Source organism: Diplodia corticola (assembly GCF_001883845.1).
Source record: "Diplodia corticola strain CBS 112549 chromosome Unknown scaffold28, whole genome shotgun sequence".
Taxonomy (NCBI): Eukaryota; Fungi; Ascomycota; class Dothideomycetes; order Botryosphaeriales; family Botryosphaeriaceae; genus Diplodia; species Diplodia corticola.
Window position 1 is genome coordinate 320,518 of NW_017971507.1, and position 15,961 is coordinate 336,478.

Consider the following 15,961-nt stretch of genomic DNA (forward strand, 5'->3'; position numbering starts at 1 on the left):
ATTCCCAGGCGTAGGGCGCGGCTGATCTGCTACTCCAACTACCCCGACCGGCAACCGGTGGCCTGGGAGGATGCAACCGCCTGCCGAGGTGGCGGACCGCCCCAGGCGCACCATGACGGCATCTCTGATGGTGTCCGGCTAGTAGTGATAAGAGGCAGCCCAAACGGAAAGCGATCCGCCCGGGATGAGCCCCAGGGCGGAGGGAGCAGGAGAATTTGGGGCGCCGACGGTCCGGCATCCCTTGGTCAGATAGAGTCCGGGTCCATCTCGCATGTACGGAAGCACCCGCCGGATAGAGCGATGGCTGCGATGGTGGCTCTTCTTATTCCCGGCGGCGAAGCGAGAACAAACACGGGGCAGGGGCCAATGAGCGGCGCAGCGCAAGCCCGCGCAACCTAATTCGACCGCAACACGTGGGCTAAGCCGCTAAACACTGCAGATGGTTGAAGTTGAGATAGAGTTTGGAGAGGCGGTGATGTTCTGGACGCGACCGAGCCCGTGTCGCGGCTCTCTGCTCTCTGCTGCACAAGACACAAGAGCGCCTGCCGAGACGAGCCTGTCATGGCTGTTGCTGTTGGCCCGAATCCCCGGCAATTACTTGAGCCTCGGGCCTACGGACGGCACTTGGTGGTGATGGGAACGCGCGGCGTCTATGGCGGAACAGGCGCGATGCGATTCATCTGCACGTCGAGAACGCTGCGTGGCTGCACCGGACGGACAAAGGACGTGCGGGAGGGTGCCACAACGACGGACACGCCGTGACGCCTCCGACCTGACGCTGGCTTCGGAAAAAGGCTGGTTAAGTGATTGGCTGAGCTGCGCATTTGGCGTCTCGGGGGGAGGGGATTAGGGTTTGGAGCTGGGGATTTGGGGGAAACGCCCGGGCGCTTAGGCTGGCTACCCAGTACATATATGACAAAAAGCCGGCGGCCGAGCAGCATCGCCCTCCAAGCTGCCACCACGTCCGACATCACGGCGCGCGCAAGACTGGCAGCATCACGTGCGGGCCTGATCCGGGCGGGCTCGGCGCTCGCAGCATTTTGCAGCGTGTTTGCGCCATGTTGATCCTGCCGCCTTGTCTATACCAAGGCTTAGCCCCCCCGCGGCGCTGCGCTGGGCGGAGGCGGTCGACGGCCGCCACAATGCCATTGGCCTGCTCGCGCCGGCAGAACGAGAGCATTCAAGCACGCAATCGCAGCCTTGCCGCATCCAGTAATGCTGAGGGCTGCTGATGGCATTATTCATCCGACTTTTCGCATCATTCCAGTATTGAAGCTGTGCCCCGCCATCCTACAAATACCCCGCGCCGCAATCTTCTCGCACCCGGTCTTCTCAGCCTTCACAACCTCCTCTGCGACCCAATTCCTCATCTCACTCCAAGGTACCCCATCTCGGCCCCGCGCTGCCCCTCCATGCCCCGCTGACGCCGTCTCCAACAGACCCATCACCCATCACCCATCACCATGGCCACCGAACAGCGCGCCGAGCCCCTCCGCCTGGGCAGCATCGCCCCCAACTTCAAGGCCGAGACCACGGCCGGCCCCATTGACTTCCACGAGTTCATTGGCGACAACTGGGTCGTCCTCTTCTCGCACCCCGAGGACTACACGCCCGTGTGCACCACGGAGCTCGGCGCCTTTGCCAAGCTCGAGCCCGAGTTCACCAAGCGCGGCGTCAAGCTGATTGGCCTGTCGGCCAACACCATCGAGAGCCACGGCGGCTGGATCTCGGACATCAACGAGGTCACCGGCAGCAACCTCACCTTCCCCATCATCGGCGACAAGGAGCGCAAGGTTGCCTTTGCCTACGACATGTAAGTGGCCAGAGCGCCTCAGCGCCTCGGCACCGCACGCAGCCAGGCAGCATGCTGACGCGAGCACAGGCTCGACCACCAGGACGCGACCAACGTCGACTCCAAGGGCATTGCCTTCACCATCCGCTCCGTCTTCGTCATCGACCCCAAGAAGACGATCCGCACCATCCTCTCGTACCCCGCCTCGACGGGCCGCAACTCGGCCGAGGTGCTGCGCATCGTCGACTCGCTGCAGACGGGCGACAAGAACAAGGTCACGACCCCGATCAACTGGGTGCCCGGCGACGACGTCATCGTGCACCCGTCGGTCAAGACGGAGGATGCGCAGAAGATCTACCCCAACCTGAAGATCGTCAAGCCGTACCTGAGGTTCACGCCGCTGCCCAAGGAGAGCACCAGCGCGAACGTGTAAGCCGAGGCGCGCGCGCGCGCGTGGCCCCGTAGGGCTGAGACAAAAGCGGTGAAATGTGTTCCATAGTCTAGACGAGCGGGCGGCGGCAGGCGCTCCGCCAGATACCCAACGAGATGAATGCAAGCAAAGATAGAAATGAGTACCTGCGTCTGTGTGATTGCGTGGCGCGCCGTGCGGCGCTGCCGTCTCAGGCGATGGCTGCGGCGGCTGAAGATGCTGCTGGTGCTGGTGCTGCTGCTGGCAGCCAACGGCGGTGCATGCCATGGCGGCCACGCTGCTGATGAAAGCAGCGGTGTGACGGTTGGCGGCGCAGCACTGGCTCTGGCTGGCTCTGGCTCTGTCTGGCGGGCTTTGTTGATGTGCAGCGCTCCTTGCATGGGCGGCGGCGGGGCCCTAGCGCGGCCGGCCTTGGCTTGCGATTTGCAGGGCCCAAGTAGTGGAAACCCAAACGAACCTCTCCCGTGCGCCCCGTCTGTACCCTTCGCGGCTCCCAGGCACAACTTCCCCCCAAGACCCTCCAGGCTCCGTCTCCCTTCAGCGTCTCCGCCCGCGCAGTACCACCGCCCTAGCGCTGCCTGCCTGCCTGCGCCCCCGCGCCCTGCCCGCAGCCCTCAGGTAAGGCGCCTCCTTGTGTTCCATGCAGCCCGCACCCAACCCCCCATGCCGCACCGATGCGGCAGCCAAATTTTCAACCAACACCGCGGGCCTGCAGCCCGCCGTCCATGCGCCCGCCGAATTTGTCCAAGACAGCCCTCCAGCCAGGCGCCAGTCACACAGCCGAGCCGTGCCCCCATGTCCAGCCAGCACCCGCCGCGCTCCCGTTGACGCAACATCACCCTGCTGCCGGCCGAGACCTCGTCCACCGCAGCTGCGATGACCTAACAGTGCGTTGAAACTGTTATGTAGCGTTTGCCAGCCCATACCAAGCGCCCTGGTGACCATGCCGCCAAAGTCGACGGAGCGCGGCCTCCCCCCTCCCCCCTTCGCTGGATATCCCTATCTTCCTCCCCCGCCAGCTCCCAAGACCCGGTCTCTGAGGGTCGATCACCGCGCTGACCATGAATCCCCTAGGAGCCTTCAGCTTTCCCAAGGACCCGCCCGCGGACCCGTCGCCCACCTCGGTCTCCCAGCCTTTTCTGTCGCGGAGGAGGCCCAAGTCCCCCCGGGCCCCGCTCCCGCTCCAGCACCCTGACCAGAGAGAGCGCAAGCCCTCTGCAAGCTCGCAGTCCTCGCCTGGCCGCGCCAATTCCGAGTCTTCTGCCTCGTTCAAGCCGCCTTTTCAGCTTCCCTGTCCAATCCCGGTCTCTGCAGGTCCAGGTGCCCGCCCGAAGCACATTCCGATTGTTATTCCCCGCTATGTTCCAATAGACCTTCCGGACAGCCCGCGCAAATCCATCGAAAGCCCGTCAGCGAAACCGACCACCACCTCCATCCCTGACTTTCCCTTACCTGGCCGCAAATCATCTGTCGATCCTGTCCCGCTGAAGCCGAGGCATGTTGCCATTGTGATCCCATCCTGGGCGCAGCCGGTTCAAACTTTACCCGATTCACCTTTACAGACCCCAAGCGACTGTCCCTCTCTGTTCTCTCACAACTTGGCAAACATCTCTCCACTCCGGATTCCCTCCAAACCCTCTCCAGACGCTAGAGCAACGATCACGATGGATCCAAACGCATCTCAACCCTCCCCGTCCCACCAATTCCCGGACCAGCCGCTCAGAACCAACTCCAGCGCCTTTCTGACCCGCAGCGTCAACAGCAGCAGCACCAGTCTGTCCAAGATGGGTAGGGACGAAGACGCCGGCCCTTCCTCGGCCGCAAGAACGCCAGGTCTGACTCCCATGATGACTGCAGGCCTCGGCACTCCGTCTCAATCGACATCTGGTCTGTCCGGCCTGGTCTGCAACGTTCACAGGACGACCGGTCGTGAGCCTCACCCGCTCGTGGGCGCAACCACCACGATTCTCGGAGACAAGCTCTACGTGTTTGGCGGCAGAAGGTTGTCCAGGACACGCCCGCAGCTTACGAACGACCTCTACGAGTTGGATCTGGTTCGTCGGCACTGGACGAAGCTGCAGACTCAGGGCGACATTCCTCCACCACGGTATTTTCACAGCGTCTGCTCGCTCGGGGACACCAAGCTTGTCTGCTATGGCGGCATGTCCCCCGCAACTCTCCCGAACGGCCAGCCGGCAGCGCCGAACCAAGGCGGTGCGCAAGACAATCAGCCCGAGGTCGTTGTCATGTCCGACATACATATTTACGACGTTCACACGCGGATGTGGATGAAGATCGACACCTCGGATTCCCCGCAGGGACGTTATGCGCACTGCGCTGCCATCCTGCCCTCCTCTGCGGTTTTCGCGTCGTCTAGCGCCACCCTTTCTGCCATTCATCACAACCCTGCCTCTGCCAGCCAGCCTAACGCTGGCTCGATCGGCATCGACCTGGACGGTACTGGCGGCGCGGAGATGGTGGTCGTAGGTGGGCAGGACAGCGCGAACCACTACATTGAACAGATAAGCGTTTTCAATTTGAGAAGTCTCAAGTGGATCGCAACAAACACGCTAGGCCGGAGTTGTGGTGCGTACAGGAGTGTGGTCGCACCGCTTACGACAATGCCTGCGTCATCCATCGGGGCCGGCGGAAGGAAGGGCGAGACTCCAGCGGAAGAGAATCAGGACCCGGAGAACAATGGCTCCACTATGCTGATTTACTCAAACTACAACTTCCTGGACGTCAAGCTGGAGCTTCAAATTAGATTACCGGACGGAACTTTGACAGAGAAGTCCATGAACGGCACATTCTCGCCGCCAGGCCTGCGATTCCCCAACGGAGGCGTGATTGCGAATCACTTCGTTGTGAGCGGTACTTTCCTAACTTCATCCAAGCAGGAGTACGCCCTTTGGGCGCTGGATCTACGGAACCTTACATGGAGTCGAATCGATGCCGGCGGTAGCATTTTTAGCCAAGGAAGCTGGAACCGGGGCGTACTTTGGAGCAGGCGCAACACCTTTGTCATACTCGGAAATCGGAAGCGAAGCCTGGTGGAAGACTACAACCATCGGAGGATCAACTTTTCAAACATTTGCATGGTGGAGCTGGAGGCTTTTGGACTATACGACAACCCTCGGAGGACCATGCCAACATCGGGATATCTGTCTGTAAGCTCTCCGGGCATGATGCAGAGAGCGTCGGATTTGGCAAGCGGGGGGCGGTCACTCTCGCCGGCCGCAGAAGAGCTAGGAGCGATGGCGTTAGGACTACGAGAGCTCGCCGATATGGAGCTTTTAGCTATCGGAGGCGAGCGCATTCCTGTCAACTCACACCTTGTGGCGAAAAGATGGGGCCCTTACTTCAACCAGCTCTTACGCGAGGGAGCGTTCGCGTCGGACCCCAGTTCATCGGACGCTGCTACACTGAGACCCTCGACAGGCTCCCATGCATGGCGTAACTCTAGTATTACCATCACACCGAGCATCAGGACAGCTAGCACCGCTCTCACAGCCACGCCCAGCATGGCTTCCACCGTCACACCTTTCGATCCTCCAAATGCCGAAAATCCAAACCCGACTTCCCGTCCGCGCGCCCTCTACCTCCCGCACACTCATCTCACCCTGCAGGCTCTCGCACATTATCTTTACACTTCCGCCCTTCCTCCGCCAAACTCGACCTTGTGCACTCCGCAAATTTTATGCTCGCTGCTCCAGCTTGCTCGCCCCTATCGCATCGACGGTCTCTTGGAAGCCGTCATCGAGCGCCTCCACCTGCGTCTTGACGGGCGGAATACAGCCGCAATCTTCAACGCCGCCGCAATGGCAGCCGGCGGAGGTGATTCAATCACCTTCTTCAACGGCACGACGGCGGGCCTTCCATCCGCCGAGACGCTCGCAAAGTTGCAATCAGAACGATCGGACGGCCTCGGCGGGGACCTGCGCCCGTCGGCGTCCTCGAACAGTCTGGCATCCAGCTTCACGTCCACGCAGCGCACCGGGAGCGTCGCCCAGGGCGCGGACAGCGGCGTCGACGACCACCTCAAGCAGCTCCGGCTCAACACGGACGTCTCGTCGTCGGCCTCGCTGGCCGACGACGAGCAGAGCGTGCGCAGCGCCTCGACCGAGACGAGCCAGTCCGACATGGGCAGCGTCACCGGCGGGCCGGGCGAGAGCGAGGTCTGGGCCGGCGAGATCAGCGCCGTCGTGGGGCTGCAGAAGAGGGGCTTGCGCGGCCTCATGGAGGGCCGCAGGATCAGGGAGATGGGGAGGGTCAGCGGCAGGGAGGGCACGAGCATCGGCACCGGTTTGCCCAGCGCCACGGAGGATACCTTGTCGTCGGGCAGGGTCGGATTGGGCATCGCGCCCGAGAGGGGTTTGGTCGGATGAGTGGGTATGAAGGCTCGGGACGAACACCCTTTCTTTTTTTTTTCTCTTTTCTTTTCTCATCATGGGTCCGGAGCGTTTTGGAGAAGCGTGTTTCTAGAGATTGGTATATCATGGGTTCATCGCTGTCTTTGATTCTTCAACCTTTTTTTCTTTTCCATCTCTTTCCTTTTAATTTTTTTCTCCTCTTCACGTAGTATACTGGCTGTTTCTTTTTTAGCTTCTTCTTCTTCTTCTTTCTTGGATACCTCTACACTGCACGGCTTCAGGAAGCGCTCGGTGGCATTCGTTCTTGTTCATGGGGCGAAGGTTGCTTTGTTGCGTGTGCATCACGCAGGCCTTTTGGATGTGAATTGTAGTGGGAATGATTTGAAGACTTTTGTTACTTGCCGAAAGCAATATATCAATAAGCCATCGCTTTGACCCGTTCCTCCCCATATAGTCCGTTCTTTCGTCCAACCATGCTAGTAACTGCTTGCTTTGTTGGACGGTGATCACAGCCGGGCACAGGAAGAAGCTAGTCGTTGACTGGATGTCTCGTTATACGCTGCTACTATGTGGTGTTTATGTAGGTGAACGAAGAAAGGGGCACCCGACAAGGGTGTTTGTTGTAGATGAAAACTCGTTGTTGAAGACTAACTACCCTATTGGGTTGATGATGACGATAAACCTTAATGCTATTGGGTATACGTGATGTCCCACATGCTTCTTTGCTGGAAAAAAGAAGAAAAAAGAGAAGCGCCTCCTCTGCTTCGCGACGAGCAGTACATGTGTCCATGAGGACACTGGTTCCGAAATGGAATTTACCATCTTTACAGGTGTGTGTCAGTGTGTGTGTGCGTGTGTGTGTCATGGAGCTCGTCACTGAGTACCCATAGTACGCATGCTACCGTCCTCCCCCTCCTCACTCGCCGTCTCACTCCGTTTCCCCCTCCGCGTCCGTTTCCCCTTCCGCATCTGCATCCGTTTCCCCCTCCGCGTCCGCGTCCGTTTCCCCCTCCGCGTCCGCCTCCCCCTCCGCGTCCTCCTCCGCATCCTCTTCCCCCTCCGCATCCTCTTCCTCTTCCCCCTCCGCATCCACATCCTCCTCCTCCTCCACTCTTTCTTCTTCCCCCTCTCCCTCTCCCTCTCCTCCTCCTTCCTCCTCCAGTCTACTCCTCCCCGTCCGCCACGCCTCGTACTCAGCCCGGATGTGCCGCTCCAGCGCTTCTTCGTCGGGCGTCAGCGCCGCCGGCGGCTGATCTGCTCCTCCTCCTCCTCCTCCTCTTCCCGCTTCGAGAAGGGGGATGAGGGCGAGGAGTTGTTGGTCGAACGTTGGTTCTTCTTGCTGGCGGTGGTGGTGGTGGTGGTTTAGCTGGTAGTTTGGCTGGTGGTTTGGCTGGTGGTTTGGCTGGTGGTTTGGCTGGTGGTTTGGTGGTGCTGGGGGGCCTGGAGGTGCTGGTGGTGCTGGCGGGGGTGGAGGTGCTGGCGGGGGTGGTGGGCCTGGCGGTGCTTGTTGTTGTTGTGGGGGCGCTGGAAATGGTGGGGGTGCTGGTAGGGGTGCTGGAAATGGTGGGAGTGCTGGTTGTGGTGGGAATGGTGGGGGGGCTGGGGGCGGTGGGAGTGCTGGTTGTGGTGGGAATGGTTGTGGCCCTGGCGGTGGTTGTTGTCCGTGTTGAAGATGCAGGTATTGCTGTGGGTACTGCTGCTGGTGCTGCTGCGGGTATTGCTGCGGGTATTGCTGCGGGTATTGCTGAACATAGAGTCCCTGGCCGTAGGATTGCATCTGCTGGAACTGCGACAGCGAGAGTCGCTGCGGGGGTCGCTGATTATAGACTCCCTGGCCGTGGTATTGCATCGGCTGGAACTGCGACGGCAGGGGTTGCTGCGGGAGTCGCTGATCATGGAGTCCCTGGCCCTGAGATTGCGTATGCTGGAACTGCGACGGCAGGGGTTGCTGCGGGAGTCGCTGGTCATGGAGTCCCTGACCGTGAGATTGCTTCTGCTGGAACTGCGACTCCAGGACTTCTTCATACAGCCGTCGCCGCTTGTGGGGCGGCTGCCGCACCGGTTGATCATGGCGTGGAAGCTGTTGATCCCGGCCAGAAAGTTGGCTGTCTCCATCGGGGAGACCCATGTTGCCGTGTGACGGCGGCCCATTCTCTGCCCGTCTTTCCGTCTCTTCCTCCTCTGGCTCTGGTGACAGAGCAGATCGCGGTCGAACGGTGCCTCTGGAGCGTGTTGAAGGGCCCGCAAACGGGGGTCGGTGTGGTTGTCCGACCTGTTGCGGTGGGGCGAAGGCTGGTGTTGGTTCTTCGTGCACCAACGGAGACATGGCGGCGACCCTGCAGCCACGTGCGTGTTCCGGGAATCTCCTCTCGACTGTGCTGGCCGAGTCACGGGCGCGCTTTTCTTTTCAGCTTTTAAGCAAGCAGGCTGTTGCAGCAAAGGTTGTAGGTATATTACCTTGAAGAGGAAGAGTAGGCCTGGCCGGGGATTTTATAGCTCAACGCTTTGCGGAGGATTATGGTGGACCTGATCCATGGTACGTCTTCTGCACGTATTTCAACTATTACTTGGGCCCCCAGGGGGCTTATTCATAGGAATAGTTGTCATGTTTGGTGCTCGCCGCCGTTGTTGCTGGTAGTGATGCTCGCCGCTACTGCTGCAGGTGGTGCTTGCCGCTGCAGCCGCCGCTGGTGAACCACTGAACGCTCGCCGCTACCGCTACTAGTGCTTGCCACTGCTACTGCCGTTGCTAGTGGTAAACGCTCGCTGCTGCCGCTACAGGTGCTTGCTGCCGCTGCCGTTGCTGGTACTTGCTGCTGCTTCTAGGGGTATTCGCTCGCCGTTAGTGGCGGTCCCCATAACGTTGCGGCTCGGTGTGTATCAGCATACGGTCTGATCAAACCCTAGGAAATCTAGAAGAGCTTAAACTGACATCATCGAACCGGAGCTTCTAAAGCGATTTGGAGCCTGCCTATAGGTTCTAAACAGGGTTGATGCCGAAGTGAAGACCCTCCCACCCGGAACGGTTTAGCCGGAGGAAGTCCTTGCTTTAAACACGGTTAAGAAAACCCTAGCTTCGAAATTACCTTCCCCTTTACACTATATCGTGTTCGTATGGTCCTTGTCGCTGTGGCCGCTGCTAGAGGCGCTTTCCCAGCTCCATGAGCCGAAAAATATCTTCAAAGACTGCTCTCCTTGGCGGCGGCTTTTAGTTCCGCGCCCTGGGTTACTACATTCGAGAACGCGACAAAGTTGTGAGCCTAATTGGGTTGGCCGCCATAAATTTGAGGTGAGCGACGGAGAAAAAGTAGCTTTCCCAGGGGGGGGTCAAAGACTGGTTGGGGGTCAAATTCATGGCGGCCATTGGGTTGGGCTGGACTCGGGCCGCGAACTGGACTCGGGCCGCGAGGCTGCGCGTGCCAAGTAAAATTCATGTGGATTCTGATTTTTTTTTTCTCTTGCACACTGTTGCCTGATCAGGCAGACGAGAAACGGTAGTCCAAAGACTCATGCAACCAGCTCAGGCCGTCTCGCGCGCTGGGGAGCCAATCTCCCGTGGACTCGCAGCTCCTCCAGAAACTCTGGCTAAGTGAAAGCGCTGAATTCCTCCTCTTTCCTTCCTTCGGAGAACGGGATACGTCCAGCTCGTGTACGCCATGGTAAGGGCCATGGGCAAAGCGTCAAAGACGTATGTGAACGCTTCGTGTCTGTACAGATATCCATCATGTCCTTGTGCATACTCAAGGATGCGGAACAACGAGCGAACCATCAAGAGGATGCTAACCACGAACAGCGTAGTCAAGTGCCGGTGCCAATCGATGCGCGCGTGTTTCTGCCTTTTGGCCGAGGGGAGCGTGCTCAGGCGCCGGTAAAAGGTGGCAACGGAAACGAAGAAGAGGCAGTATACCACAAGCTGGACGATCAGGCCGCCGACGATCGTGTGCTGTCCCAAGTTGAACCTGGTAGGGTCCGTGGAGCCCATGGCCATGAGGCCGCCCCCTGCATGCCGTGTGAGCAGACCGGGATTTTTTTCTTTCTGCGAGTACCAGAGTGTTTTTCAGAAAGGCCACGTACCAACCGCCTGCATTAACAGGGCAAACACGTCCGCCAGCACGAAGAAGATGGCGACCCAGCGTTTCTTGATGAGGGCGTAAGCATCACCGTCGGTCACCGCTATGATGCGCCCGAAGGTTGAGTAGATCGACGTTGCGAAGAATGTGGGCGCGACCAGAAGGAATGTGCTCTGGATGAGATAGGGTTCCATGGACCACCGATCCTTCTTCTGTGTCGCGGAAGCAGCTCGGGCAGCGTAGCTGACGAGCTCAACTGATGAAGAACTGTCGATCAGACAAAGCTTTGAATTTTTGGAGAGGTGGATAGGGCTCAACCCACGGACACCCCCTGTAACAAATCCAACCATATGCCATGTCCTGTTTCTGACCAGCTGCCAACCGTGGAAAGCGGTTAAGACGCAGAAGATGGAGGAGAGTATGCCGGCCCCAACAAGAGTTGGCTGGTATTCGTAGAGCGCCATGACGACGCCCCTTGCAGGCCGGACGAACTCGAGGACAGAGGCCCAGATATCTGAGAGCCGATCACTTCGAAACGGGTGATCGACGTTGCAGAGCGGACGAGTGCAGCGGAACTAAAAAGGCTATTCTTATCTCCCGAACGCTAAGCACTGACCTGCATCCTTATTCGCGTTCCTTTTTTTCGCATCCCATCGTGTTCGCTTTTTCTCGCAAGGGAGACCAATCAGCTCTCGCTCCTGACTTGATCAAGGCCGGGTTGACCGAAACTGGTTCCCGGGGGAATGGCACGAGAGCCGTTGCACACGCAAGGGATGCAACCCGCACGCTTGGATTCCACAGCCGAGTATTCCACAGCCGAATGCAAATGCGTCGTCGTTTTTGTATAATGATGTGATTCCGTGCCACTCGAACCCCTGTTAGCAAGCTGCGTGATTAATGCGCAAACTTTCGGCTGCATCGTCCCCACTATAACGCAGAGCAAACAGACATGCTGCAGGCGGCTATCCGGCACGCAAGACGGAAGAGACGGTGCCCTTTGCCGTATAGTAACACTTGTAATATGCTTCTACCCTTCTTTCCTACCTATCTGCTCCCAGCCTTTTACATCTCGCGCTGGCCGTTTGCTGTGCTGCGCTGGTTCGGGTGAGCGAATGGGTTTGTGGCTGCTGGATCTCACCATCACCTATATTCAGTCACGTTGAGGATGATCGTCATCGTCAACCCAACAGGGTCTTATTCACCAACGTGTTATCATGAAGAATACCCTTGTTGGGCACCCCTTTCTTCGTTCATCTGTATAAAAACCACGTAGTAGTAGCATTTAATAGATCATCCAGTCAAACAGCTTTTTTCTGCACACGGCTGCGATCGCCGACTGACAGTGGCTTTTGTGTTGGGATGGCGGCACCGATGATTAGCTTTGGGGGACGGCTGTTAGTGAGGGAGGGAGCAGCCAAAGGCTAGTGCGAGAAAAACAGCGTCTCATTACACAGGTATCTGCCGTCCTTGGCAGTCGGCAGACCTTTGTCGCAGGCAAACTGGCAACGCCAGCCTTCGGCTACAATGTCCCTCTGTAAGTGGGATAGATGAATCGAGTCCGAACAAGATGTCGATGGAGAATTATCGAACAGACCGCTTGACTTACCCTTCTAGGTGAAATGATCCATGGAGCCGAGAGAAAAAGAGAGAGCTTTGAATGAACCAGAATTGCCCGATATCCCGAATGTCTTGAACTCCCGCGTCTCTCTGGACCTCGCATTCAATGAGAAAAAACATGTTCTGCTCGGCCATATCAAGCCAAATATGCACAAGAATGGAGAACGACGAAATAAGAAGAGAAACTCAACGTTAAAAAAAATCAAAAAGACACTCTTACAAAAAAGCAAAATCTCACCAATCCGCTTCAGTGAACGCATGCATCATATCAACAAGAAAGAAAGAACACCCGACCAGTGATTCCAGACCCTCATCCATCCCCATCCTCTCCGCCCTACTACCGCGCAAACCCCGGCGAAGACTGCCAACTCGACCCCGTATGCGGCGTATGCAAAAGGCCCTGGCCCTGCTGACCAGTCCCAGTCCCAGTCTCAGTCCTATTCACCGACTCCTCAGACACCGGCTCATAAACCGTCGACGCCCCGCCAGACAACAGCGGCAAATCGCCCCACGACTCCCTCTTCCTCGCCGCCCTCCGCCCGCGTATACCCCCCCAGTTATACCCACCGCCCTCTCCAAACTTATCCGCCCCATCCTTCTCCCGCCTCAACACCCTAAACCTCGCCCCTCCACCACCGCCAAGCCCACCAAGCCCACCGCCCCCCTCCTCCCTCACCACCACCCTCCCCACCCGCCTGCTCTGCGCCCCCTCCACCCGCGCCGCCGTCCGCACGCCCGCCGCCTCCGCCGCGCGCACGACGGGCAGCGCGTCCGTCAACAGACACGCAGCCGCGAAATCGACCACCGGCTCGGCGCGGCAACGAGTTTGCAAGACGGCCAGCAGGGCCGCGGCGACGGGGACGAGCAGGTGGAGGGCGAGCCAGGTGCGGATGCGTTGGGCGTCGACGGCGGCGCGGAGGGGGTAGAGGGGTAAGGAGTAGTTGGACGTTGCGGCTGCGGCGGACGTGGCGGCGTTGATGGGTGTGTTTGTCGGGGCGAGGGCGAGGCGGTCGGTGAGGTCGTTCCAGGAGGCTTGGTAGGCGGCGGAGAAGGCGCCGGCGAGGAAGCCGGCGAGGTTGGCGTGGGTGGGGGCGTAGGTGGCGTTGCCGGTGACGATGCTGAGCATCGTTTCGGGGAGCATGCCCATGACGAGGGGGAGGAGGGGGTCGGGGGAGGGGGCGAAGGGGGAGGTGGCGTTGCCGGCGCGCTCGACGACGCCGGGGGAGATGATGGGGCAGTCGAGGCATTGGGTCGTGCCGGCGAGGACGGAGGCGGTGGCGAAGAGGTAGCAGTTGGTGAAGTTGGTGGGGCCGACGGCGGTGTAGGGCTTGGTGTTTGGGAGGGTGCCGAAGGCGCTGCTCGTGGCGGGGCAGGCGGTGGGCGCGTCGGCCGAGGGCAGGCGCGCGGCGAGGACGGCGATGGTGAAGGTGGCGTTGAGGAGCGTGGCGTTGGGCCAGGTGGATATCCAGCTGTGGATGGGTGAGTCGCGTAGGATGGCGGCGTTGCCCGGGAGAGAGGCGCGGAGGGGGTTCATGGGGTCGGTGACGTTGAACAGGCCATTGTCCCACGCCAGGTAATGCTCGAGGCTGTCGTCGTAGTCGATCCAGGTCAGGTTGCTCATACGGAAGAAGGGGAGCGTGGTGTTGCCGATGCTCGTGTTCGTCGGGAGTGCTTGATAGCCCTTGGTCTGGTTGGAAAGCTCGTGTTCTCTGAAGGCTGGGGCCCAGCGTCTGCTCGGCACTTTCTTATCCGAGTCGAGCACTGAGTAGAAGTCTGGGCCAAAGCGATGGATGACAGCAAGCCCAGAAGCCCTTTTGATGGAAAAGTCCCGGGGTTCGTTGTGGTCCTTGAACTCAGCGAAGGCGGGGCCAGGGCCGGCTACGTTGAGGGTGACATTGTAGTCGGCATGCCTCAAAGTCAACTGGGGCTCCCAAGAGAGCGCTCCCTGGGCAAGAGGGGCACTCAGCTGGGCGGGAATGAGGAGCAGGAGCAGGAGCATGGTGGCGAGTCCGAAGGCATTGGTCCTAAAAGGGCCGTATCCGTAGCAGAAGATGCGCTCGATCTCCCGCAAGGAGAGGCCGCACTTCTCTAGGAGAATGAAAATGGACCTCTGTGCGGCGATGCTGGAACAGACATTGAGGGTGAGGCGCACAAGCACCAGGGCGGCTGAGACCAAGGTGGTGACGTCTGCCTGGCGAAGCTTACCCTGGAACATGTGGGTGATGGTTGAGCCGAAAGGAGCATTCGACGAGGTGGGGAAGGTCTGGCCATCAAGACTGACCAGGGCGACAACAGCCAGGACGATGACAATGATGGCATGGAGAGGGAAGAAGTACCAAGCGCGGGCTATGTGCCAAAAGCGGGTGCTGCGACGGGTCTGGCCGGCACAGTGCACCGAGTCAGAGGGGTCGTCTTTCGAATGGTGCATGCTGTCGAGGACGGAAACTGGCACTGCAGCGGGCGGAAGGCGGGCGGGATGGGGCCGTCATATGCTTTAGGCCCGTCCAGCAGCTGACACCAGCTCTTGGCGGGCTATCGGGCTGGCGTTGGAGAGGACCAAAAACAAAGCTTCGCGTGCAGTCTTAGCTACATCGAGCACAGCGTCGCCGCCACGCCGAAGAGCGGCCAATCACTCACCAGTCAGACCCGTCCCGGCCGCCGCTCTGCAGAACATGCAGCCCACAGCCTTGCGATCGCCGCATGCTGTGCGTGTCCACCTCAGCAACGCCACACCCGGCCAATGTTCGCCTGGGCCGAGAGACATTCTTCGTCAGCGTGGGGGCAATGGGAGGCAATGATGAGAGGCAAAGAGAAAAGGCGGGGCCGATATAGCGACGGGTCGCGGGCGCTAGTCCGCATGCGGATGTGGGTGACCGCACGAAGGAACTTGCGGTTCGTCTCTCGTCCTTTTCTTTTTGCCCAGCTCTTATTCACTGCCACCACGTTACTTACCTCTCAGCGCCTTGCAACAAGCAGCGTTCGTTATGACGTCGGTGGTCGCGTGAACCCGAACCTCGAGCCAGTCCCAGCAGCGCTTCGAGCTGCAACTGTGGCGAAGCTGCGAAAGGAGCGATCCAGAGCGAAGCCCATCGTGAGGTCGAGGCGGATGGTGTATTCCAGGCCATAACGACAGCCTGGCGTTGCGAGAAGGTGAGCTTTCTTGAAACAAAATTGCCGCTTCGCTATAGGTAGATTGCCTCTGCTGTACCACCAGGCAGGGCGCAGCCATACTTTGGCCCCCACACCAACACAAGAATAGCTCTACTAGCCTATTCCTACCCGCACAACTATACCGCCCAGCGATCATAGCATGGGTCATTGACTCCTACGCCGCGTTTAAGAAGACGTACCTACGCCCTCGACAAACTAAACCACATATCCGCACTGCTCCATGAACGTGACAACAGTAGTTCATGGAGCGTATATGGGTTTCAGGTCGACCACTGCCTCAGCGAGAAGCTTCCGGGCCAGTGCAGTCTCAACGTCATAGTCAGCCTTCTGCTTGTCCTGATAGTTTTCAACTTCATCAAGCTTGTTGCCACCGTCAGCACAATCTCCATTGCCAAAGAGAATCCACTCATCACAATAGGCGATGCCATCGCATCGTTCATCCAAGAAGAAGACGTCACAACGCGCGGCATGTGCCTCCTCACCAGAGAAGACGAAGTCCAGCAAACCAGAG

At 59.2% G+C, this 15,961-nt stretch overlaps 5 protein-coding genes across 5 annotated transcripts; 2 read left to right on the forward strand and 3 right to left on the reverse strand.

The window, feature by feature from the left end:
• Nucleotides 1-1,463: 1,463 nt before the first annotated feature.
• On the forward strand, nucleotides 1,464-2,225 carry BKCO1_28000102 (mitochondrial peroxiredoxin prx1; the record flags this gene model as incomplete). The annotated part of the gene is made up of 2 exons (XM_020273639.1): nucleotides 1,464-1,813; nucleotides 1,883-2,225. The coding sequence occupies 2 exons, from the start codon at nucleotides 1,464-1,466 to the stop codon at nucleotides 2,223-2,225; spliced, it is 693 nt and encodes a 230-aa protein (XP_020129952.1).
• Nucleotides 2,226-3,283: 1,058 nt separating this feature from the next.
• BKCO1_28000103 (kelch domain-containing protein) lies at nucleotides 3,284-6,607 on the forward strand (the record flags this gene model as incomplete). The annotated part of the gene is made up of 1 exon (XM_020273640.1): nucleotides 3,284-6,607. One exon carries the CDS (start codon nucleotides 3,284-3,286, stop codon nucleotides 6,605-6,607), a length of 3,324 nt encoding a protein of 1,107 aa, XP_020129951.1.
• A 913-nt stretch (nucleotides 6,608-7,520) lies between these two features.
• Nucleotides 7,521-8,918, reverse strand: BKCO1_28000104 (uncharacterized protein; the record flags this gene model as incomplete). Its single annotated transcript, XM_020273641.1, has 1 exon — nucleotides 7,521-8,918. One exon carries the CDS (start codon nucleotides 8,916-8,918, stop codon nucleotides 7,521-7,523), a length of 1,398 nt encoding a protein of 465 aa, XP_020129958.1.
• A 1,194-nt stretch (nucleotides 8,919-10,112) lies between these two features.
• BKCO1_28000105 (rta1 domain protein) lies at nucleotides 10,113-11,126 on the reverse strand (the record flags this gene model as incomplete). Its single annotated transcript, XM_020273642.1, has 2 exons — nucleotides 10,113-10,591; nucleotides 10,667-11,126. The coding sequence occupies 2 exons, from the start codon at nucleotides 11,124-11,126 to the stop codon at nucleotides 10,113-10,115; spliced, it is 939 nt and encodes a 312-aa protein (XP_020129957.1).
• Nucleotides 11,127-12,616: 1,490 nt separating this feature from the next.
• BKCO1_28000106 (uncharacterized protein) lies at nucleotides 12,617-14,707 on the reverse strand (the record flags this gene model as incomplete). The annotated part of the gene is made up of 1 exon (XM_020273643.1): nucleotides 12,617-14,707. The coding sequence occupies one exon, from the start codon at nucleotides 14,705-14,707 to the stop codon at nucleotides 12,617-12,619; it is 2,091 nt and encodes a 696-aa protein (XP_020129956.1).
• Nucleotides 14,708-15,961: the final 1,254 nt, after the last annotated feature.